At 39.9% G+C, this 25,731-nt stretch overlaps 1 protein-coding gene across 13 annotated transcripts in view; it reads right to left on the minus strand.

Moving 5' to 3' along the window:
• The window catches only part of SRPK2 (SRSF protein kinase 2), an 86,613-nt gene that overhangs the window by 18,176 nt on the left and 42,706 nt on the right, over positions 1-25,731 (minus strand). For all 13 annotated transcript variants that reach the window (XM_083575101.1, XM_083575096.1, XM_083575102.1 and 10 more), the window contains 9 exons: positions 13,517-13,671; positions 7,473-7,581; positions 6,705-6,792; positions 6,396-6,483; positions 4,892-4,998; positions 4,133-4,298; positions 2,891-2,916; positions 1,128-1,374; positions 7-495 (listed from right to left, as the gene is read on the minus strand). In XM_083575101.1, the coding sequence (XP_083431227.1) occupies positions 7-495; positions 1,128-1,374; positions 2,891-2,916; positions 4,133-4,298; positions 4,892-4,998; positions 6,396-6,483; positions 6,705-6,792; positions 7,473-7,581; positions 13,517-13,671 (1,475 nt within the window). The remainder of the gene's footprint in view (positions 1-6; positions 496-1,127; positions 1,375-2,890; positions 2,917-4,132; positions 4,299-4,891; positions 4,999-6,395; positions 6,484-6,704; positions 6,793-7,472; positions 7,582-13,516; positions 13,672-25,731) is intronic.

Genomic DNA, 25,731 nt, shown 5'->3' on the forward strand with positions numbered 1-25,731 from the left:
ACTTACTTTTTGGCAAGTCTCCAGTACTGGATGCTGAAACCGTCCTGCTCCTATCATGTGATGGAGTACTTCCGTCTCTTTCAGTTACAGCTGATTCTTCAGAAACAGCTGAACCACAAGCTACAGAATCTAAAGCTCCAGAGAATACGGAAGCCGAGAATTCAGAAAACTGCGACTCAGAAATTTTATGACGTCCATTTGGCAATTCACCATTAAATTGTTCGTAGGAGCTACTATAGCTGTAATCATTTTTTGCATTTGGCTCATCAAGATTATATTGCTCAGTATTTGGGCATTCCTCCTCTTCATCATCTTCATCTTCAATCTGTTCTTCCAGCAAGAAAGGACCATTTATAACGTGGCCATTTGTTTTGGGGGATTCTATCCAAGTGGGATCTGTAGATTCTGAGTTGACAAGTTCTTGTTCAACATCATCGTCTTTCTCTGTGTTTTCTTTTTCTGTATCTTCCTTTTCATCCTGATCTTCCGTTTCACCTTAGGGATTAAAATATATAAAGACTAGATTACACTTTCTCTCAGAAAATTATGACCTCTTAAAACCAAGTGGGGTAAGTATTATGAAGTATCATTTGAATTTTCAGTTTCAGTACATGTTATGTAACAATACTATTTCATCTGAGTTAGCAAAGGCAAAGTAAAGGACTGCATAAATTTATGCTTATGTAAGTAAAGCAGATAGTCTTCTATAGCTTTTGCCTGGAGGGGTGCTATTACCTTGGGGAAAATTTTTTTATATCAATGGCTGGTTACTTCTACAGTTGCCCTCTCCAACAAAGATATCAGCATCTTATTTTGGCACCACTCTGAACAAAACTTAGTGTGCTAAGCCAGTGGTGCACCATAATAGCAATGGAACTTATTGATTTCCATGTTCCTTACGCCCTCCGTATCAAAAAGGACCCTCCACTTGCAGCATGGAATTGGGGGTCTGCTCTTTGCAGAAAAGACATGCAAAGCCTTTTGCAGCTCATGGAATGAGTTTCGTGGTTCTTTGGCTCTGACCGATGGCAGCCTACAAAACAGATGGTGCTCAGAGCATCATTGCAACAGGATCTCTGGACACACTGCATCTTTTATATCAAAATTTAAGAAGACCCAACACTTACCATCCTCATTCCCAAGTTCTTCATCTGCTACCTCCTCTAACTCAACACTTTTTAGCTTGACTTCTGGGTGGTATTCATCCTCTTGTTCATTGGACGATACAGTAGATGTTACATTTTCTTCTATTTTTTTTCTTTCGGCTTCTCGCTCCAGTTCCTCTATTTCCTGCAAGCGCTTTTCTAGTAGCTCAGCCTGTCTCTTTTGCTTTTTTTTCAATTTCTTCTTTTTGTTTTTAGATATTTTTCCAATCTAAGAAATTGAACATAGCTAATTACCATTTATTGATCCTTACAGCCATCCAATGTGAAGGTTAGGTTACCCTATAAAAGTCTAGCATCTGTGAACTGAGAACACTAATGCATAGTATTGCACAACTGACTTTCTATAAAATTGAAACTCAAGAGGCAATTCAGAGGATAAAGTAGCCTCAAGCTATAATTGCTTTGCTGACATAAGATATACAAGCTGAATAGAGAGGCCCCATTATTTCTCACTATATAAACCACTGCAAGCACAGCATACCTATTTTTTAGGCTACAAATGGAATATATTGCCATCTGCACTAGACAAGTTAGTTGTTGGGTGCAATTAAATGTGCTAGGATTATCCTTTAAACCCCCAATGAAAAGTTTATAGCATGCAAATCACTTATAAAGATTTTAAAGTAGCACCGTATTTTTCGCTCCATAAGACACACATGATCATAAGACGCACCTAGTTTTTAGAGGAGAAAAGGGGGAAAGCCCCGTTTTTGGGGGGATCAGCTCAGAGTTGTGCAGCTTCTTTTGCAAAGGGGTAAAGCCCCTTTTTTTGAGGATCATCTTACAGTTCTTCAGCTTCTTTTGCAAAGGGGTAAAGCCCCCTTTTTTGAGGATCATCTTACAGTTCTTCAGCTTCTTTTGCAAAGGGGAAAAGCCCCGGTTTTTTGAGGATCAGCTCACAGTTGTTGAGTTTACTTTGCAAAGGGGGAAAATCCTGTTTTTATGGGGTTCAACTCACAGTTCTGCAGCTTCTTTAGGAAAGGAAAGGGAGCTGTTTCTACAGTTTCCAAACAGATAATCTAATTAGCCAGTCACATGTTGCTGGGGAAATAAACAGTCTCCGTTTGCAGAACATTCAACAACGGAGGCCTGGGCAAGGGGCGGGGCCGGAAAGGGAGCCAGAAATCGACCGCACATTCACTCCATAAGACGCACAGACATTTCACCTTACTCTTTAGGAGGAAAAAAGTGTGTCTTATGGAGCGAAAAATACGGTATACACATCTTGCTATATAACTCGTTTGGGGCCTGACCATCTGAAGGATTGCTTCCTCCCTGCCCAGTCCCTAAAGTTCACTTTCAGGGGCCCTTTGCTAGATGCCCCCACTAAATGAAGTGAGGCAGGTGGCTACTGTACTTTTGTATTTTATCATTAAAAAAACCTATGGTTATAGCTTAAACAAGTGAGGTTTAGAAACCATGGTTTGAACTTGGCTTCTTTTAAACTAACCATAATTAAAGTCTTCCTTAGTTTGGCAGTTTGGATGGAATGGCAACCCACACGGTTAAGCACAAGCAAACAAGAACACTTCAGAACTCCTCCTTCCAGCTATGCAGGAGGAAAAGGTGATGCAAGATTAATTTAGACAAAAGATCCTATTTATAAACCAAAACTGTAGTTAAATAAGGATCATGGATGAAATTTAAAATGCTAACAATTTTAACTTTCAACTCTTTAAACAGGAGCCCTGAATACTCAAGAAAAATAACACAAGACTACTTACGGGTTTTTGCTGAGGGGCAGTACTCACTAAAAAAGAAAAGAAAAGAAAAGAAAAGAGGAAAGAAACAAAACACTTAAGAGTCAAATTTATGAAGTGATATGTGTAAATTCTGTGTAGATATTAAAGGGCTGCACACACCCTGACATTACACTTAGATGTTACAGAATGCATGCCTTTTCTGAGTGACTACCACCTCCATGTGATACATTATAATGTATTAAGTATGAAGAGTAAATACAGTCCACAGTATGAGATGGCCATTGCAAGGTGGCACTGACAAACTGACAAATTGCTTCTTCTTTTTAAAGTATAACTGACTGATGTCCTGAATAATACAGTCACACCTCGGGTTGAAGTAGCTTCGAGATGAGTATTTTCAGGTTGTGCTCCACGGTGACCCGGAATTAACGGAGCGCGTTACTTCCTGGTTTCGCTGCTTGCGCAGACGCTCAAAATGACGTCACACGAATGCGCAGAAGCGCCGAATCGCAACCCGCGCATGCACAGACGTGCGGACGTGGGTTGCGTTCGCTTCAGGATGCGAACGGGGCTCCGGAACGGATCCTGTTCGCATCCAGAGGTACCACTGTACACAAAATAGTAAGAAAACCAGTACACCTTGTTCAGCTTATTTAATTAAGACTTCATGCATTTCAGACAGGACTGAACCCAGTTCCACAGCTCAAAGGCAATGAAATCTAAGGGACTTATTTGGTGTCTCATTTCCATGTGGCTATATATATATATATATATATATATATATATGCATATCGCTCTCTGCACATAAAAGAAATCCCCTTCATGTGTGAGGAAGTGGGATACAGAGGGCAATGTCTTTAAAAATGCTTCACTATATAAGAGTGCACACTATATAAGAGTGCACACCTAAAACACAGTTTAAAACTTAAAACTGGGGAAATGTTCCAGATCACGTTAGCTCATATGAATGTTGCATTAACAGCAGGAAACCAGTATAAATAAAGCTTGTAATTAAGGTTTCTCTGCCTACCAAAAGTGCAGAAGTATATGAAGAATTGCAGCACTCTGATTGTTTTGCTACGTTAAAATGAACACTTCTTATACATTATTCTTATACATTATTCATATGCTAATAACATTCTTAAACATTCAAATTAACCACGTTTAAATTTACTATTCCTATTAACTAAAACTAATTAAATGTTGCTGCGGCAAGTATGCGATCTGTTTTTACTTACTGAGCATTTAAAAGTACGGCCGTACCTGCAGAGCCAGAAGGAGGAGGAGCCCCTGCTTTCTGCCACTCCGTTGCTTCCGCAGCCATTCGACGCACGTAGGTGTCATCCACACACATCAAGATGTTCTCTGGCTTGATGTCTGTATGGATGATCTTGCACTTGCTGTGGAGGTAATCTAAACCCTGCAGTACCTGGTTGCAAATCAATAAAAGGAAGAATAATTTCATTACAATGAAAGCCTCTTCCACTCATTGGGTCACAAGAACTCAAATACTACATTTGGACATCACTTTAAAATACATACATACTTGGGAAGAGAAATGACTAATCTAGTTCACAGAATTTCAGTTCCCATCATCCCTGACCACTGGCCTTGTTAGCTATACCCCTTTGTTGGATTATGCACATAAACTATGACTAAAATATTCTTAATAAAAATATTAGGGCACCTTTTTCTTTTTTCAGATGACGTACATTTTAGTAAAATAACTGGCATTTTTTCAGCAACTAACTTCTTGTGGAAAAAGCATTTTTCACTTCAGCTATGTGCTGTTAAGTGATGAGATGAAACACACATAGGATATATTTTAAAGCAATTGCTACTTAAATTGTTCAGACTAAACAATTTAATCAAGCAGGTAACTGAAGGCATCACATGCAATAGCAGATTTAGAGAGATTTCTAAAAAAATGTAGTCCTATCAACCTAGCTGGGCAGTTATCAATTTTGCAAGCAGCACCCAAGTATTAGCACATTTGTAGCTTTGTTGCATTAAACATCTTACCTGTCGAATTATACTTTTCACACAACGGATAGGAAGGCCCTGGTAGTTGGACTTAATTATCCATTTTAAAAGGTGATGTCCAAGTACTTCAAAAACCATACAGACATCTGAGATTCAATTAAGGATAAATTGTAAGTAATTTAATGACTTTCTAACCATCGTTACAAGCCCACCACACAAGAAAATATTTCACATTTCAACTGAGAACATTATCCTTTGTTCTTGGGTAATGAAAGTTTTCCAAGAATATATTTCAAGCATTTTGGTTTCCATCTTCTACTAGCAATTGGGGCATCTCCTATGGTCTCACCAATCCATAGATGGGTGGGCTATGCATAAATAAACTAGCTGCATCAGATAATCAGCATATCCAGTTTTGATAGAGCCTATTTTGGGATCAAGCTCCTCTTCCCTACCCTCTGTTTCAGAGCATGGTAGGCAATGGTCTAGTATAACACTGAACTGTCCTGGAGAAATGAAAGGGGTGGGGGTGAATGCTCAGTTCCAACCACTTTTCCTTAATCCCGGTTTACATTAGGTCTTTACTGACCTTGTACATATTTTAGCAGTGGTCAGTCATTCCATTTTGAAACCAACAGAAAAATCAAATCAATGTAAGCCTGCTAACTCATTCTCAAAGGAGACCCACTAAAATTAAGCAGGTCACAGATACATGACCATTAACTTCAATGGGTCTACTCTTTTATAGCTAATTTTAACATGGAACTACAACAGCAAAATAGAGAAGCCCAGAAGATTTTTGGGTTGTAGTCAACTTTTTTATTTATTAAAATAATGTGTTGGCCATTTTTACAGATTGGAAGGAAAATTTATTTAATACGAATTTCACAGCGTCAACATTGTCAGAAGAAGCCAAATATCCTAGACTAGAGTTTGAACTTATGTTCAGATCAGAACCTGAAATATGTTTTTAAAAAATCCAAACCAACAAAAATATACAGATAACTTACTATAAAAGCAACAGAAAGAACAGGTACGCCTTCATTTATTTAAAAAAAACACCCATAAAGGTAACAGCTTGCAGGTTTATAAACAAACATGAAGCACCTCTCAAATACACATTGTTTTCAAGTCTACCACAACAGCTTATTCTAAATATCCATATAATATTTTCAGTATTTCCTTCACTGTTATGCACTAATAATAATAACAATATTTCTGGGTTGGATCCAGACTTGCACTCAGCCAAGTTCCATTAGCGCTGGAGGAATGAGGCAGGGTGAGATTTTTGCCAATTCCCACTTCTCATTGAAATAAAAAATAATTGAAGATACCCATTTCCTACAGTTCAAAGGCTGTGTTGAATAAGAATCCCCTATGTGAATGGAAGAAGCCCTTCCATTTGCAGAATATTATGTCTGGAGCCAACCCAATGTCTTAAAAAATTACCTGCTAGCCTAGCGTTTTACTTGAAAAAGCATAAAGGTTTTCCTGTCTTTTAAAATCAAGACACTGGGAAATCAGCAAGAAAAAAAAAAGATACGTATGCCATTCATGCCAGAAATTTTGAAGTCATCAATTAATTGTACAACCATGTCTTTATTTGGATCACTAGGGTCACTTTCACGAACCTAAAAAAAGAAATGAAACAAGTCACTTAAATTAAAACTACCGTTTGAAAAAAAACTGTAAAATTATTTTTAAAGATACTGCAGCTAAAAAATATTACATGGTAGCTGCAATTTTACTTACTATGTTTGTTTTACAGAATCACAAAATTAAACACACACACAAAGAAGCAATTTCATTTACACTTAGTCACTAAGCTTGGGAGTGTTATCATAATACTTACACATTTAAGTAACTTTATTTCATCCAAGGCTGTCTCTGTATAATGTTGAGCACTTTTCACAACTTTCATTGCAACAAACCTTTTCCCCCTTTAAAACAGGAAGTAAACAAGCTATCAGAGCCAATACTTTTTTCTATTTAAGACAGACATCCAATGTCCTACTGGAGAATAAGTACAACTTCAAAACAATTGGTGGCAAATTTCAATAATATTCAGGTAAGTGAATGATAAAATTTAACCTTTTTCTCAATTATTATCTTTCAAACAGTTAGAGAGCAATGTCTCTTAAGGGTTATTAAAGACACATTTGACTCAAAGCAAAGACAGAATAAATATCCCTATACAATGGTACTTATATAGGAGATAGAATAGAAACATTTATATAACCTTAGCTAGACTCCAACCCATTAGTTATTCAAAATAAATCAAAGCCACCATTTACATGTCTTAGAACAGGGGTAGCCAACCTGGTGCTCTCTAGATGGGATAACTCAGTTGGTAAAACATGAGACTCTTAATCTCAGGGTCGTGGGTTTGAGCCACACATTGGGCAAATGTCCCTGGATTGCAAGGGGTTGGACTAAGTGTCCTTTGTGGTCCCTTCCAACTCTACAGTTCTATGGTTCTATGATTCCTATCACCCTTGACCAGTAGCCACACTTGTTATTGCTAGTGGGAACTGTAGTCTAAAACATCTGTGGAGCACCAGGTTGGCTACCCCTGCTTTAGAGAGCTAACATGCAAAGGAGGAAAGTTGTTGTTTCTTACTGCATATCCCAGCATAGCCAGACTGTAGAGAAGTGTCCCCATCCTAATTTTCTGATAACATGATACCGACCGTTGAAAAGATCTCCAATTTTCACTGGATGATAGCCACCTTTCAAAAAAGAGTGGGGGATGGGGGGCAAAATTAGCATTAATTTGATTACCTATACAACAGTGTCTTGGCACTTCCAAGTAGCTTTAAGCTGTAATCCTAAACGTACTTACAAGATGTGGTGTCCAATATGGCAATTAATAGGCTCATTTGTAGGCCCATTACAATTAATAAACATGACTAAGGTCCATTCATTTCAATAGGGCTAATTTCAGTAAAACTTTGCTGAATACCATCCAAGTGAGCAAGTCTCACTGAACTTGATTTCAAGTAAACATGTATATGATTGCACTGTCAAACTTGTTCTTCAACTTTAGAAAAAATATCAGATATGTCAGGAAGTTGCTTGTATAGTTCAATCTATATTTGCTTCTATAGAAAGACGTCAAAAAGAAGAAAATCCTGTTGGAACCAGGAAATTAAAAGGACTGTGAACTCAGTTTCAACTAAGAGTATTACGTTCAGAACAATGTTCCAGTTTAAAGCTGCATTTAAACCTGCTTTTCTTCCCCTACAACTGGGATGAACAATTTTATCAGGGGTCACTCTCTTCTCCAAACAGTGGTCCAGAAATTTATGATGTGCAGGTGTCATAATAAATCTGGCAGCATCTAAGAGCATTGAGCTTCCCAAGTATGAATCACATGCTCCCAAGCATTGCATTACATACAGGAATTCTGATTGACATATTGCACTCACAAGGTTTATAATATTAATGTATGGAATTTCTCATATATTTTATAAAACCTTTTCCTTGCTAGTCAAGCTGCAGCCAGTTCCACCACCACCATCCTCCCCACACCCCTCTATAGTAAAATTTGGCAGAGCACCAGGAACTGGAGTGGACCAGCAGACTGCCAATTGGCCATCCCTGCTGTACAACCTAATTATCAAGATGATTTTCTGCTGCACCACCTCAATTTTGAGCACAGAACATATTGTATCCAAAGTTCAGTACTAAGTTTCACAAGAGATCACACTTTTATTAAATTACATCAACACTGAATCAAGTATAATTCAAGCCAATATTTTTTTAAAGGTATTTCTGCTTCTGACTTTGGGCTCATCCACAACTCTGCTTGTCCCAGCACTCTCCCCTGGGAAAACCTGCTCTATACCATGGTATCAGAGCAATTGACAAAGACTGACATCTGCTCCAATTGAGCGGTAAAGGTAAAGTGACCCCTGAACATTAGGTCCAGTCGTGACCGACTCTGGGGCTGCAGTGCTCATCTCGCTTTATTGGCCGAGGGAGCCGGCGTACAGCTTCTGGGTCATGTGGCCAGCATGACTAAGCCGCTTCTGGTGAACCAGAACAGCGCACGGAAATGCCATTTACCTTCCCGCCGGAGTGGTACCTATTTATCTACTTGCACTTTGACGTGCTTTCGAACTGCTAGGTTGGCAGGAGCTGGGACCGAGCAACGGGAGCTCACCCCGTTATGGGGCTTCGAACCGCTGACCTTCTGATCAGCAAGTCCTAGGCTTTGTGGTTTAACCCACAGCGCCACCCGCGATCCTTGCAGTATTGAGCGGTAAAGAGCGGGTAATCGAGGGGAACAGAAAGCCTCTCAGTCCCGTGCTTTCTAGGAGCAGGACAAGCAAAGTGTGGATGAGCCCTTAAACTAACTACTTCAAATGTCCAATCTTGAGCTTCAGAAGCTCAATTCACCAAACAATAGTTTGGCGAAGCTTATCTATAACTTGCCGCTTTGTCTGAGTAATGTAAAACATACAATGGTTTACTATTAGCTGACAAGCCAGAATTAAAAACCACAATTCTACATCATGCTTGCAAGCTATGGTTTGACATGACATCCAAATTCAAAAGCCACAGTTAGGGCCATCACTCGCCTCCACAGGCAGTTGCAATGTAAACACATCAATGATAAGTACATAAAGCACCACCACCCCCGACACACAACTCATCTTCAATAGTCTAATCTTGCTATAGCCCTGGCTTTTACTGATTGTTTCCTGCATGGCAGACACTGTAAAAAGGTTTCCAGTACACAAGAAAGAAATTAAAATAAAAAGAGACCCCAAACTATATGGCCACAATGCCAACATGTTTGCTATCAACACATGCAGACTGAGAAAAGGTACATGCATAATTATGGAATCCTAAATCCATTCTGCTCAAGCCTTTTAATGATGAACTCAGCTGTGAACCACTGTGTTCTTGAGTTTCATTCCACTTTTCTATCCAGCCCTCAACTGAGTACAAGTTCAAAGGTTGCATACAGGCACTTTAGGATTCTGAGTTAGCAACTGTGGTGAGACAGTAGTGAGAGAGGACAGAGGATTTCCAAAACCTGCTACCTAAACGCCTTTTAAATGCCATGGATTGGGATTTTCTGCATGCAGGCCCTTTACCAGAGAGCCATATTCATACTTCAATGCCAGTCTGCCATCCATAAACAGTAAGACTTGATTTAAATCATTTTTTTACAGAAAGACTCATTCTTGCTGGTATAATCTTAATATTTACAACCAGATGTAGGTTTCATTTTTGGAATAATAAATTTTCAGTGTAGCTTTTACAGTTATACCATAAATTACTGATTTGGATATACTATTAGAAATACATAGACAATTATTAAATTATTGTTTATATTTGGACAACCTTTCTGCTGTACTTTATTGGAAGGAGAAAAAAAATCATTTCCTTAATAACAATTTAAACAACCTGTTTAACTAAAACAATAACATTATAGCATATGTCTCCATGTTTGTTAACTGATGTGGTTAAACGGTTTAAAAACAAACAAACAACCAGACTGAGTTTTAGCACAGGTGAAAAACTTAAATCAAATCCTTATTTCCTAATGAATAGCCTTTAGACTATAATGTAACTTAAATAGAAAACTATCTTTAGAAAGATTTTTCCTCCAAAAACATTTTATTTTAAAAATCCGATTTAAAAATAAAATAAAATCCAAAATCTTTGATTTTTATCCACCTTGCTCTGCAATTTTCCATGGCAATGTCAATCTGCTTTTACAAACACAGCTCTTTCCCACAGTTAAGAGGAAGGGAAATCTAATGAGAAAGGTTTTTTATAAGCTATGGAGTTGCGATGATAAAAAAATTCAGCTTGATGCTATTTGTCTTTAAATGGTTCAACGGGTATCATCTATCTGTTACTAGCCTGAATGGATACACAAGTTAGGTTTTTGCCAGCATTCAACTATGAATGGGTGCAGCTACACTATCTGGATGAGGAGAGATAGTACTGGAAAGAAAGTGACGTTTTTGGACAAAATGCTTAGGTGACAATTGTAGGGGACTTTGAAAGAAATTAAGGTAGGGGGCAGAAACTTTCCAGAGACCAGTGCCTAAAAAAACAGGAACATGCTGACAGCTGTCCTAAGTGTTTCAGGAGACAATTAGTCTGCTCTCATGAGGAGACTAGCCAATGATAACACGGTAGTACACATGTCACCACTTTGCCAGCAGTCAGGCAAAGTAAGGAAGAGTGCTCTCTGATCACATCCAGGGACTCTGGTAGGATGGAACTGAGACAAAGAACAATGTATGCTTGGAGCCTCAAACCAACATTTGGCAGAATGCCTAAATTGAACACTGTTACATACTAAGGGTTTAGAGTGCCTGGTACTGTGAAAAAGAACAGAATCTGAAAAAGTACAAGGATTTCAATATACAGATCAAGGACCTAGATCAGTGGTGGGGAACCTCTGGCCTGAAGGCCTGATTAGACGCAGCAAAGGGTCCTGCTGCCCCACACCAGACATCATTTATGATACTGGATGTGGAGCAGATTAAAGATGTGGCTATAAAGGAACAATCAAGAACCTTAAAGTATGCTCCCCATTGTTCCTTGGCAAACAGAAACTGTATTTGGCCTTTAAATTTCGCAGAAGAAGAAAACTCTGCTGGGATGAGTTCCACTCAGGAGCTCCCAACTGAAGCCGATCTCTGCCAAAAGCGGGGTGTGAAGCCACAGCCAATTGGCAGTGGCTGCGAATCCTGCTTCTTTTGCCAACATAGTTTTAAACCAAGCCATGTGGGTAGAGGAGCATTTAGCAAGCCAGTTTGCAAAGGAAAACACTTCACCTAATGCCACTGTGATTAACAGGTGGGTGGATCTAGTTTCCCACTCTTGAACTAGATGCAGCTACCTCCAAGAAAAAGCACTTCAGAAGCCCAGTTGTAACACACTGGCCACACATCACAGCGGCCTGGATCACATTTAAAGTAAACTAATCCGAACTATGGGACGCGGGTGGCACTGTGGGTTAAACCACAGAGCCTAGGACTTGCCGATCAGAAGGTTGGCGGTTCGAATTCCCGTGATGGAGTGAGCTCCCGTTGCTCAGTACCTGCTCCTGCCAACCTAGCAGTTCAAAAGCATGTCAAAGTGCAAGTAGATAAATAGGTACCGCTCCGGCGGGAAGGTAAACGGTGTTTCCGTGCACTGCTCTGATTCACCAGAAGCGGCTTAGTCATGCTGGCCACATGACCCGGAAGCTGTACGCCGGCTCCCTCAGCCAATAAAGTGAGATGAGCGCCGCAACCCCAGAGTCGGTCACGACTGGACCTAATGGTCAGGGGTCCCTTTGCCTTTACTTTTTAATCCGAACTATGGCTTACCAGGGCCATGCAAACAAGATGGCTTCTGGAGAACAGCTTGCAGCCACTTTGCTGTCCCCCAGTCCTTTTATCTCAGCATGGCGCAGCAAAGTTTGGCTTTGTCCCATGCTTTCTAGGCACACGTCTGAGCGGTTTGGCCTGTACCCCGCTGCTTCCCCCCGGAAAACCTGCTCTTTAGTGCTAAACTGGAACAAACAGCAATCCGTGGAAAACCTGGTTGCTGTTTGTTCCGATTCAGTGGTAAACCACAGGTTTTCCTGGGGGAAAGCAGCGGGACCAAGTGTCATCTGAATCCCATTTCAAAATTAAGGTTTCTCTCCTTAACCATGAATCAGGTTTGTTCTTGGTTTGGCCTTGCATTACATATGACACAACTGACGTCTTACACTGATTGCTTCACTATATATGCTTTGTTGCAGCACGTAACACCAAACCTTGCAGATGTACAGACAAGCAGCAGCACTCCATATCCCCATGCCTTATATACAAATTCACAAGACTCCCTAGATTGCCAATATGTGCTGCCATTGCCAATCCAAGTGAAAATGATTCCATAAATACTCCTAAATTTGTTTGAGAAGCCCATGCTTCAAAGTTCTTAATAAAAGTGTTGGGGTTCCCTGGCTTCATTTTAATCCAGGCTGGTGAAGGTCTTATTAAACAATGCTAAACCCAGGTAATAGGGAAGCCAAATAATTCAAAGGGAGGAGACAGAGTGGTAGGGAGTGAATAATCCTGTGGCACAGCTTCCAATCTCAATTTTATTTTTACATCTACACTGGGCCATTCTTTATACCACTGTGTTTTCTCCAAGTGCTGGCATTCTATTTACACTACCCACCACGTTAATTTCTGGCTATCTATTCTAAAGAGTCATTTTTCACATTCGTATCTTACTTCATGTGTAGAATTTATGCTCCTACAAAGCATACAAAGAACCAGATTGTGCACCAGGGGGTGCGGGGAACGAGTCGTTTGGAAACAACAACATTGGTAACCTGAAAGTGTCTCTTTAAATCTGGCACTCCAAAGGTTATAAAGAGCTGTTGTGCAATTTAGCTCTGTATTGCAAATAATGTGATGCTTCATATGACGACTGAATGCTCTTGAAGCAAAAGAAATAGAAAAAGCAGAGATTACTCTTCCAGAGCATCTCATGAATGTACCAGTATTCTTAGCTGGCAAGTGCTGGAAATTCCTGCTTTTGTGAATTGGATGAATGGGAGACATCCCCAGAGCTGGACCAACATTAGCAAAGACAAGAGTTGACAGAAAAAATAATAAACTCTTCAGGCTGTGCAGTTTGCTCACACACACTAACCTTTGCAATAATCTGCAGGGTCTTCTTGCTCTTCATCATCGGATCCCAGAATCTCCTCCTCTGGCTCTGGAGGGGCTGGCTCTGGCAAAGGTGGTGGAGGAGGTGGCGGGGGTGGTGGCGGGGGTGCAGAGGGAACTTTCTGTTGAGGCTCTGGCCTGCAAATGCAAAATGGCACATTCAGTAAATAATGCTCTTGCCAAAATTACCCTCTGAGCACTTTATATTTCCTTTCTTGCCATTTAACAGTGCAATCCTAACCATGGCTACTCAGAAGTAAGTCCTATTACATTCAATAGAGCCAGCATTTGGAAACATCTCAAAATCAAAATCCATCTAAACACCAGGATGAGAAAGAGCAAGAACTAGTACATATTTAACATAACCTGGCTGTGAGCACCACTATTTTACTGCATATTGGCTACAAACAATGGCCCTGGCAATGCTAAGGAATATTGCAAAATGTAGTGTAAGAACAAGAAAAGTCCGTTACAAACACCAGAGTAGGATAGAAATGGGCCTTTGAAGATGAGTTCCATCTTCATTTTTACAAAGTTTTGAGGAGTATGTTAAAGGAACACGGCATTAACAATATTTAGAAATCAGCATAGCAGATTTTTAAATCTAAAAGAGGATCTAATTCATAGATTTCCTTCACAGATTTTTATAATACCAAGCTAGCAAATTAAGAGATTCATCCAGCAAAAAGAAAATCAAATAAGCCAAATAGTTAAGACAGCAGCAAAAAAGAAACAAAACCCTCAAGATTTTTTTGTTAACTCAAGATGTCTGTGCAAATGTTTCAAATACAGAATTCTTTATTAAATCAGCCAAATATTTATATGAGAAGAAATCTACAGCAAGTCATGTTTTCAAATGGACCTACTGCACCCCATATGCAAAACATGTTAGATTTCCTATATTGTTTATACAGTAAGTTTCAGTAAGTTTTGTGATGAAAAGATAAAGCCAAGTCAAACTTGCTTTCTTAGATAATGTTCAAAACAAGGATCTCCTTAAAAAGCAATTAAGCAACACTAACAAAACTTGTTGAGTGGTACTGAAGGCTATTTTGTATAATTAACTATACATTTTAGAAAGTAAAGCATATTCTATGGTTTTGCCTGACAAACCTGATGAGGACTTGAGGAGCATGTTAGAATATAAACACATTGCAATTGAATTAGAGAATCAAAATCTTATTCTTCAGTTATGACTATGGATTAAAGACAATCTATGTTAGTATACAGTTGCAATCGGAATTATTCAACCCCCACTACATACAAATCAGGTTTATTATCAAAATTGACAGACTTTCAGCTGTTTGCAATGAGCAAATCAAGCAAAAGCAATTGAAATAGGTCAACCCAAAGGAATTCTTCAAGTGGTTTCCTCAAATTCAGCTGAAAATGCAACTTATACTGCAACTTAAACCTGATTTGCAATGGGGGGTTGAATGATTTCTTTTTTTTTTTTTAAATATTTTTTATTAAAGAGGTTTTTTTTTTTTAAACAAACATAACATACATAAACAGACAGAGACATAAACAAGACAAAAAACATGTACCATTTCATATCCTAATTTCTTGTACCTTTCTTCCCCGACTTCCTCATGCCTCCCGTTTCTGTATTCCAAATTCTTATCAAATACACAGCAAATCTTCCCTTATTTTCAATTACATTTAATCTAATCTTCCTTATTCTCCTCGTCTTAACCCTTACTAATAGCAACCATTTATCTTCCAATCCAACATCATTCTAACTTTCATCAATTTTATAGTGTTTCTTTAAGTAGTCCTTAAACTTTTTCCATTCTTCTTGCGCTGCTTCTCTTCCCTGGTTTCGGATTCTGCTCGTCATTTCTGCCAAGCCCATATAGTCCATCACCTTCATCTGCCATTCTTCCAGTGTGGGTAGATCTTGCGTCTTCCAGTACTTCGCAATAAGTATTCTTGCTGCTGTTGTGGCATACATAAAGAAAGTTCTGTCCGTCTTTAACACCCCCTGGCCGACAATACCCAAGAGAAAGGCCTCTGGTTTCTTAGGAAAAGTATATTTAAATACCTTTTTAAGTTCATTATAGATCATCTCCCAGAATGCCTTAATCTTCGGGCACGTCCACCAAAGGTGAAAGAATGTACCTTCAATTTCTTTACATTTCCAACATTTATTATCAGGCAAATGGTAAATCTTTGCAAGCTTGACTGGGGTTATGTACCACCTATATATCATTTTCATAATATTTTCTCTTAAGGCATTACATGCCGTAAATTTCATCCCAGTGGTCCACAACTTTTCCCAATCAGCAAACAAAATATTATGGCCAATGTCCTGAGCCCATTTAATCATAGCTGATTTAACCGTTTCATCTTGTGTATTCCATTTCAGCAGCAAATTGTACATTCTAGACAAATTTTTAGTACTGGGTTCTAACAGTTCTGTCTCTAATTTTGATTTTTCCACCTGGAAGCCAATTTTACTGTCCAATTTAAATGCTTCATTTATTTGGTGATAGTGCAACCAGGGTTGAATGATTTCAGTTGCAACTGTATCCTTTTAATAAATTCACAACTTGGTTCATTCTTAAAATTGGACAGAGGGTAGAAAGCACAGAAGGAATCGTGATGCTCAGGCCAGTTATGTTTCAGATGTTACACAAAGCCAAGATGACAAGGAGCCTTTGACTGACACCACCTATGTTACCAATGATGCCTTCACTCCATTCCTAGTTTGGGGCAAACTATAGTTGAAGACTCTTTTGGGGGGAAGTTCTTCCTCAGGCAGAGGCAAACTCGGCCCTCCAGATGTTTTGAGACTACAGTTCCCATCATCCCTGACCACTGGTCCTGTTAGCTAGGGATGATAGGAGTTGTAGTCCCAAAACATCTAGAGGGCCTAGTTTGCCTATGCCTGTTCTTCCTTATATAGGCCTGGAGCAGACTAGTGTGAAACACCTTTCTTTCTCATTGATGCCACAACTGTGGGCAAATCACAGCTGAGTACAGAGCAAATCTCTCTTCATTCAACTACCTAATCCACTTCCACCTCAGCATCTCATGCCTGAGGAAGGATCCGATCAGTTTGTTAGAAGGAATATATACGGTAGTCAAAACAGCACAATGGCAGCAACTTCCCATAGATTATGGAAGCAATCAACTCATTAATAATGTGCACACCCATTCATAAAATCCCACCAACCAACAAAATGACTACATGAAAAAAATGCTCAACAATTCTTCCCAGCCCACCAATAAATAAAAACTCAGTTTCAGATTTAACCAATCTTGCATAACACAGGAGACAACCTCACAAACTTAAATTTTCACAAGAATATATAATGCCATATTTAAAATGCTTTTTACATAATAATGCTAATATATTTCAGTAGGTTGCTGTTCCATGTATTTTAAGAAGGTGTGAATTTTTTCTGTGCACAAAAACAGGAGTAATAGTATATCCAAATAGCAATACCGTATTAATATTGCCTGCTATACTCCAGTGTTCCTATGGCAACTGGCTCAGATTTCTATTCCCATCACCAACTGCCAAAGACAACTCTATGTAAGGAGAAAAATGGCTTTAAGTGTGTCTGCTCAGAAAAACTTTACCAGGCAAAGTTAAAAATGAAAGCTCTGGAATTTTGGGTCTTGAAAGATAAAGGACTCTTCTGTAGTTCCCATGTATTTTGTTATCATCAAACTCTAAATCAAAAAATGGACTTATGTTACAGGATTTTTGGCCATTATCATCAGGGTGGGTTACAACATTAAAACACAATATTAAAAACATTTTAAAATGTTATGATTTCTTCCACCAGTCCAGACAGACGCACACAAACAAACACATCAGGTAGTGTAAATACGTGCTAGTAGAATCTGAATTGCATTAAAATAGACTAGGAAAAGCCTTATTCTCTAGGGAAATTGAATCTAAACTACATTTCAAAACCAAAGCACACGTTGCAAGCCTAAGTACATGTCTGCAGGAGAAATGTCAGTCACTGCAGCCAACCATCTCATAAATGGATGTTTTAAGGAGCAAACAGGACAAAGTAATTCAGTTTCACTGGGTGACATCCAGCACAGCATATGCAGGCACTTGCTAGTGCAATGGCACTTTCCCTTCCTTTTCTCTCCTCTCCCTACAGCCCAGTGGACTCCAAAAACTGCTCTGGGGGATAAGAACATGCACAATGGACCAAAGGAGGAAGAAGAGAAATGGTAAGTTCTGCTGTACAAGCTGATTTTCATTGCTCATATAGGTGGACATCTTTAGAGCTTGCCACTTTGTATTAGTAACCATAAAATTTCTGGGTGAAAATAACCTTTTTCCTTGGTTTTTCAGTTTTACTTTTCAATTTTACTTTACAGTGACTACTTTCTTCAGGATTAATTCTTCACTACATTGCATTAGCATTAAGCTGCACTTAATACTTCAGCCTTTTAGTGGGCTTTAATTATCATACTCCCACACTATTATCACTGTTTACAAACATTAAAAACTCCCCCCTCCAGCTATTCTTGTGATTAACAGAAAAACACCACCAACAAAAAATGCTCTAATTAGTTTTGGTTAAATGCTTGCTCACTTTGTCTATAATCTTGGATCTTCTTGCATCCTCAAATACCTACTTCAGCTTAATTAAAACCCTTGTATATTAGTCTGATACCCCAATGCAGGGCATACTTATCTTTACATTAAATTTGCCAATGTGTTCTACTTGTTGCCGATAAACAGTTCTTTCTGATCTTAATAATGAACTTTTTAGTTCCAGGGGCATTTGGGAGAATTTATCGATCAAGAATATGTGAGTATAATAATAACATGTTGCATTCTTCAAAGGATTGAAATATTTCCTTTTGCTCCCAAGCAGAAACAAGGAATTGTATACTTCCAAACATGAACTGGCTTTCCGCTTGACCCTGCTGAGACAGTCACTAAAAGGAAAAAGGAAAAAAACTAGCTAAATCTCTCAGGATCTGTAAATCTACTCAATCTCTCCCCGTTCTCTAGCAACAAGATGAGCATCTTTCCTCATTCAAAGTCCTACAGCTAACTGTTATTTTGCCAAAACTTACTTTCAAAGAGACAAAATTATTATTGGCTGCTGTTTACACGTTCCTACACTGGCTAGCATTCTGTTAGATTGTTCCTGCAATGTTTGTGTAGCTATTTTGGCTAGGATGCTCTCCTGGTTCAGATTGCAGTGCCATCTTCCCACCATGCCTGTTCCATTTTGGACAGGATAAACAGGCAAGTAGTTGCTTAATGATCCTTTAGTTAAACCCCCCAAGATGCTAGGTGAAAAGAAGAAAATAAAAGGGCCCTTCCTTTTGTGCCACTAATAGGCCAGATAGCTACTGCTCCTCCAGTTGCTTTACTTATTAGTATCACAAGAACCACAGAGGTGCAATGCTGTTTCAATGCTCTTTCAACACCTGACTTGTGCACAGCCCCGCTTCCTTCGACAAGCCTAGTGGAAGGCAGGCTACATAGATTTCCCTTGGAATGGAAATACTCCTCAAAGACATATGGATTCTGAACAGTCCAAGCCTCACCAGATAATGGTCCAATCATGGCAACAGAATGCATTACACTACTCCTATACGCAAACCAAACCAAACCAAACCTCACCAAACCAAACTCATCCCAGGTGAGAGTCAGAGACCTGTCTCCCCTGCCTGCAATTCTACATCCAGACTCGGGGAGGGGGGGGTGAGCCCCTGCCCTGTAACTCCATGAAGTGTTGACCTAAAGCAATGAACCCTTTAGGATGATCCCACCACCTAGGGCAAGGTCTGGACCACACCCACACCTCAGCTGTACTGGCTCAGCCAGTAATCAAACAGCACCTGCACTACAATTAATAGTATGAAAAGCAGCACTGAGAAAAATTGGGTGAAAAAAACTGCATTTAATCACAATTATAGTGTGGCATGTATGTAGGAGGAGAGAGAACCTAGTGGGTGTCGTGCAGGTTTCAAGTTGCACCTGGGACTGATGGGACAAAGAAGAAAAAACAGCTGATCCCACACAGGCTCCTTTGGGAGGAACAGTAGGATATAAATTCAGTAAAGAAATAAATTGCTGAAATTATAAAATCCAGCAGTTTGACAGATCTGTCTCTAGCCTTAACCAAAGAACTCAGGTTCCCTGTAAGAAAGAGAACAAAAACAAAGAGAAACACGGAGGTATTTTATAGTAGCAAAGCTAGGAATTAAATTTTATGTGGAGAACAAGGTAAAAAGTAAGGTTGACAGAAGCCAAGTAGCAATACCTTGTGGCTGGAGATAACATAATCATCAAAAAAATAAAAATACCATCTTGAAGTAACAGATCATCAGTCCATTTTAGGAACTCAATCCTGAATGCCTAAACTTTGTATTCTTAAGGACACAAAAAGCAAGTAAGCTGTGTGGGACCATAAGAAAATCTGACCATAGGGGTTTTTTTGCATTGATCTACATGGCTTCCTTTGTTTTGTGGATGTCAAGGGTAAAATTATTCATGGGCAGAGAACCAATGTGGTGCTGAACTAGGGCCTGAGATACCAGGGTTCAGATTGCCACTCAGCTATGAAGCTCACTGAGTGCCCTTGGATCAGTAAAGTAATCTCAGCAAAACCTACCTCACAGGGTTGTTGTGAGCATAAAAAGGAGAGAGGAAGCACAATATATGGGACTGTGATGTCCTTGTTTCAGTTCACATACTATTCTGTAAAGTCTGATTCACCTTTAAAGGCAAACTGGATTGAATTTCTCAACCTCCCATATAATTAACATGGACAAGGGTAGTGTTCCTACCCTCTAGTCAGCAGGCCTGAGACCTCTGGAGTGTGTACACACCCTACTCTCTGATTCCAGTCAATTCAGCCTGATGACATACCTGTTGATTTACAGCCCTTAAGAGGGCAGGAGGGGGGGAACCATACAGGAAACACTGAGCAACCCAACTGTAGAATACCACTACAGTGGTACCTCGGATTAAGTACTTAATTCATTCTGGAGGTCCATTCTTAACCTGAAACTGTTCTTAACCTGAAACACCACTTTAGCTAGAGCCAGAGCACGATTTCTGTTCTCATCCTGAAGCAAAGTTCTTAACCTGAAGCACTATTTCTGGGTTAGCGGAGTCTGTAACCTGAAGCGTACGTAACCTGAGGTACCACTGTAATACAATAAATGCATGAGCATCCATTAAGGTTAGGACTCACACCTAAAAGGATGTGCAAGAAAACCCTTTGGCGTCCCAATCACACTTTAGCATTCACTGCTTGCTGTAGGTGTGGTAGGAAAAGGCTATCAATACCTTTCTCCTCTTTTGTCTTAGGAAAAAGCCCCCTCCCAGTTAACTGAAGCTTTAAGAGGCATCCTCATGCAACAACCAAGGTTCTATTTTATTCTAGTCTTTTGGGGGTGGCCTCCATTTTCCTTGGTTTTCCCACCCCTCCATCTTCATTACTTTTGTATTCTGTTTTCCAAGGTCTCTGAGGGACCTTGTATCCGACCAGTGCTTTTGTTCAACCTCCGTGACTTTCTCCCAAGGAAAGTTCCAAACGTTATGGAGCTCAAGGGAAGGATTTGCCTAGCCCCGTTTCTCCATCACAGTATATTCCTTGATATTTCTTGACAGCATGCTACACTTTGTAATCTAAGGGTGCCTAGACCTTGGAGAAGTCATAAGGAACAACCCAAGCAACTACAGTGCCCCAGCGCAAAGGAAGATCTCAAGATCTAAGCAGAACCCAGAAATAGATAATGTTGCCACTCGGGCCTCCTGGCACTTTCCAAGCAAGCATGTCACAAACACTGCCCCAGGCAGTGTCATTTATATTTGGCTTCTTTCTCTAACCTGAGTCAGCTCTCCATATGTGTATCTGGTGCCCACTGCCTTCAGATTTTCTTGCTTAACATTAATTTCCCATCTCCTTTCTTCACCTGCTGCTCTGTCTCAGTCCTTTCCATCTCCTCCTTCTATAGATTTAGTGAAGCAATTATCAGTCCAATATGATTGCTGTGCATGTATCTAATATGTGTATTTTGTAATAAAATGAATATTTAATTACTTTAAACTCTGATTCATCATCTCCTTGGGCTTTTTGGGGGGGGAGGGGGAGGATATAAACTTAATAAATAAATAAATAAAATAGGTTTTGACATGGCACATCATAATTCTTGGTTTTAATACTTAACACACATTCCTTGGGTATACATTTGAAGCAGAATATTTGTGTAGACAAGGACACATGGTAGCAAACTGATGCGCATCCTATGGCCTGCCAAACCATTTCAGGTCCTCAGCTCCAGGACAGATTTTAAGGAAGATGTTGGATTAGAAGCAACACAGGCACATTCTGCAGGTACAGAATGTTATAGCATGCTTCATTAAAAGTCAGCTAGGAAACTGTAGGAATGAATCGATCTCTCATTACTGAAAGGTGGCTTGTGAATTCTCTAAAACAAACAAACAAACAAACAAACAAACAAACATTTTTTCTTCTTTTCTACACACCAGCCTCCTATCCAGGCTTGGATGATAACCCATAAATTCCAGGATGTCACAGGAGATACAGTAAGTTAAAAACTATTGGGAGCCAGCTCATGAGCGCATTAACATTATTTCTCAACAGTACTTTCTAGCATGAAGGCCTATCTAGCAGTTGCTATTTATGGATTCTAAACCTTGATTCTTGACTACCCTGGTTCACGGTACATAGGACTGTTTTCCAAAGCTTTGTAAAATGTAACTGGTGCAGAATGTTAACAGCTACCTGCTACTGGGGTGAGTATCCTCCTCCCCCCACGTGCACCTTTGAACATTTTATTTAAGGTTTTTACACAAACATGTCAAACATTAACATTGAGGGGTAGCCATCTTGGAACACATATATGTATGTTACATGATTGCACTGGCTTTCAATTGCTTTCTTGTTAACAATGACCTGAGCAAGGCTATCTGGAACACCATCAGTTCTCGTATTCCTCATCACAGTGTCGTTTTCTTGGGCCACAATCCAGCTCAGAGGAAGAGGAGGCAGTGCCTGGGGAGCCATATGCCCAGACTACCCAGGCCAAAAGGTGTGGCCTTCCTTGACTCCTCTAGCTCAGAAGGCACTGCATCTAGGCACCACTCATCCTCAAGCCATAGAAGCCAGCAACTGCAAAGTTGGGCAATGGCCTGTTAAAACAAGACATAGCTCCTTAGAGAGCGTAGGGCATCAGGTCAGCTAGCTCTCATAAGAATGAACCATGCTGCCAAGGCAACAATTCACTCCTGGTGAGTTTGGGCCTACAGGGAGCTCTCCATGATTCTGCTCAACTGTCTTCTGCCCCGCCCACTCTTCCTTGGTTGATTCTCTTCAAGACCTAACAACTCTCCTAAAAATGTGGGTGCTCCAGACTCTCTCTGACACCACTGTCCTAGACCCCAACCCAAGGATAGACCAAATACACAGTAACTACAGTGGGAAATGACATCTGAACTTCAATGTGCCTTAAGCCAATATAGGCAAAAGCACAAAGAAGGCATTCCCAGTAGCCACTCCACAGCTACTGAACTCCCTTCTCCTAGAAGAGCTTGCCCAATCTTAAACACCCTGCAGAAGTACTGGGAAAACCCCTTTGCAGCCGATTAATTTATTTTTAATCAATTAAGTTTCATATTTTTGTCCCATTTGTTTAATGGCGTCAGCTACCCCAACTCACGTAACTCCTCAAAAACAAAAACATCACAACATAGCTTACAATAGACAGTATTCCAATCAGCACAGCTCCTGGGATGTCAGGTACCGAGAGCAGGTCTGTGTTGCACCATAGAAAGCCCTCAAGACAATTCAAACACAGCACTGATAAGCTCCAGAGGGAACAACCCTGCACTACGTTGGACAGTGATTCACTGCCTTTACGGTGAGCGGAATATAATGAGCAAATAAAATAAAAAAATCAATCACACTCTGGTACAGAACTATTAAATGCAGTATATTTGCTACATTTACAGCTGGTTAGAGGTGGTTTAGAAAGTTCCAAATTAAAATGCCAACCCTAAATTTATGTCAGCTCATCTGCCCTAGGATGTCAGAATGCTGTTATGTTTCATAATAATTTATAATTTACTTTCTGTAAACCCTCTCCTAAGAACTTACAACGTGCACAGAAAATTTCAAGGGTGAATGTTTGAGCACTAAGCAAAAAATGAACATTTGTTTTTATAGCCAACATTTCTGACCTTTGGAAAACTTGTGCCCTGAGTGGCACACTGAAAGCCCATTAATTGTTTTCACTGCACTGTTGTCTAAGCGTAGCAATGCTAACATTGTAAAATCACAAGGACTGCAACATGAAAGTACAGCTGAATCCAACTTTACAGTTGTACCTCTGGATGCGTTCCAGAGCCCCATTCACATCCGGAACCGAACGCAACCCGCGTCTGTGCGTGCGCGGGTCGCAATTCGCTGCTTCTGCGCATGCGCATGACGTCATTTTGACAGTCTGCGCATGTGCAAGCGCCGAAACCCGGAAGTAACACGCTCTGTTACTTCCGGGTCACCGCAGCGCAGACCCGAAAATACTTATCCCGAAGCTACTTCAACCCAAGGTATGACTGTACTAACTTTCTAGCATTAGCTGAAGACACATCTTCTTTATCTAGGCATTGCAAGCAGGGTTTAAATTGTGTTGTATGTGTCTTGGGATACAGAGGATTGTTTTTATATATTTTCTACACTGCCCTGGGATTCCATGGGAAGAAAGGCAGTCTAAAGATGCAATAAATAAATTCAATAAACAAATAAAACATTTCAGTAAAACGTCTTGGAAATCAGCCAACCAAGACAACTCATACGAACTGACCTCTGAACATCTTGATTATATTTTATTTTACAATCACTACTTCCTAGTCCCTCAAAATTAAGCAGTTTCCTTGATGAGAGGTTTAAATGTAGCTTGCACAAACAAAAGTTATATCATAACTGTAAATAGCTATTTGACCTTGATCAATATCGAGCATGGCCAGCCTACTTTCATTTCTCAACTGTTTTCATGTGCCCATCAAACCCTCACTCTAATGAACAATTACTTTGCTCTTTTAATTGAAACAGTCAAAGCTGGTGACTTGCTTTCACACAGATTTAACAGCCACAATTCTAAGCAGCTATATTTATTTTAGTGCTCTATATCTCATACCTGAATTTGCTTGTTTCCTCCTTCCATTCTCTATTTGTGCTATTTCTTTTGAGTTTGAAAACTGAGCTCATTGTAATTGCGCTAATTCAGAAATCTGTACTTATTTCATAGACTCATAGAGTTGGAAGGGACACCGTGCATCATCTAGTCCAACCCCTGCCACGCAGGAATATTCACCCATACAGGAATCAAACCTGTGACCTTGGCATTAGCAGTACCAATCTCTAACCAACCAAGCTAATCAGATTTATTCATTTTTTCTTCCACAAAGAAGGGCTCCCAGAATGGCATGCAGATCATTACAAACCAGACAGTCCTTGCTCTTGGGTTTACAATATGGAAGGTCTTCAAACTACGACACTTTAATGCAGGTGTTCTTAAAGATGTCTCACATCAGGCCTCCCCAAATCAGGAAGTAACTGTTTGAAGTAAGTTAAATTAAAGTAAGTTCAATTCACTTTATATTCTGTATTTGGATGCTGGAGTACATGATATAGGAGCCAGCTATCAAGTATGAAGGTAGTGTGTACACACCCCTTTGAAATTCTTTATTAGAGGGGGCCACTAGGTGGCGCATCGGAAGATGGCTGACAATAACATCTCTCCGACCCACACAAGGTAATTTGGAGGCTATGATGGGGGTAATTAGCCTCCTTAACCCCCCCAGGATTGTGGGGGGGACGGCCCTTGCCTGCTGTGCCCTATACCACCCCCGAATTTGTGGGGGTGGGGGCACTAGGCACAAAGCCCTCCTGTGGGATTCTGGCACTCCTGGACGCCGTCCCTGATTCGCGCCGCTAGTTGCAAGCATCTTCAAAAGAAACAATTTGGACGAGATAAATTGCACATGCTTCAAGGAAAAAGGGGAGTAAAGACTGCTGACAGAAGAGATCTCTGATAACAAGGCAAGAATAAAATATGAGAAGATACGTCAAGATACGGTATGACTGAGGGGAGAGGGGGGAAAAAACCTGCCTTCCTTTTTCTTATGTGATTTAACAAGAATCCCCTCCCCTAATGAGTCAGAAACTAAGGACT

The sequence above is a fragment of the Podarcis filfolensis genome (assembly GCF_964270895.1).
Source record: "Podarcis filfolensis genome assembly, chromosome: 10".
Lineage (NCBI taxonomy): Eukaryota > Metazoa > Chordata > Lepidosauria > Squamata > Lacertidae > Podarcis > Podarcis filfolensis.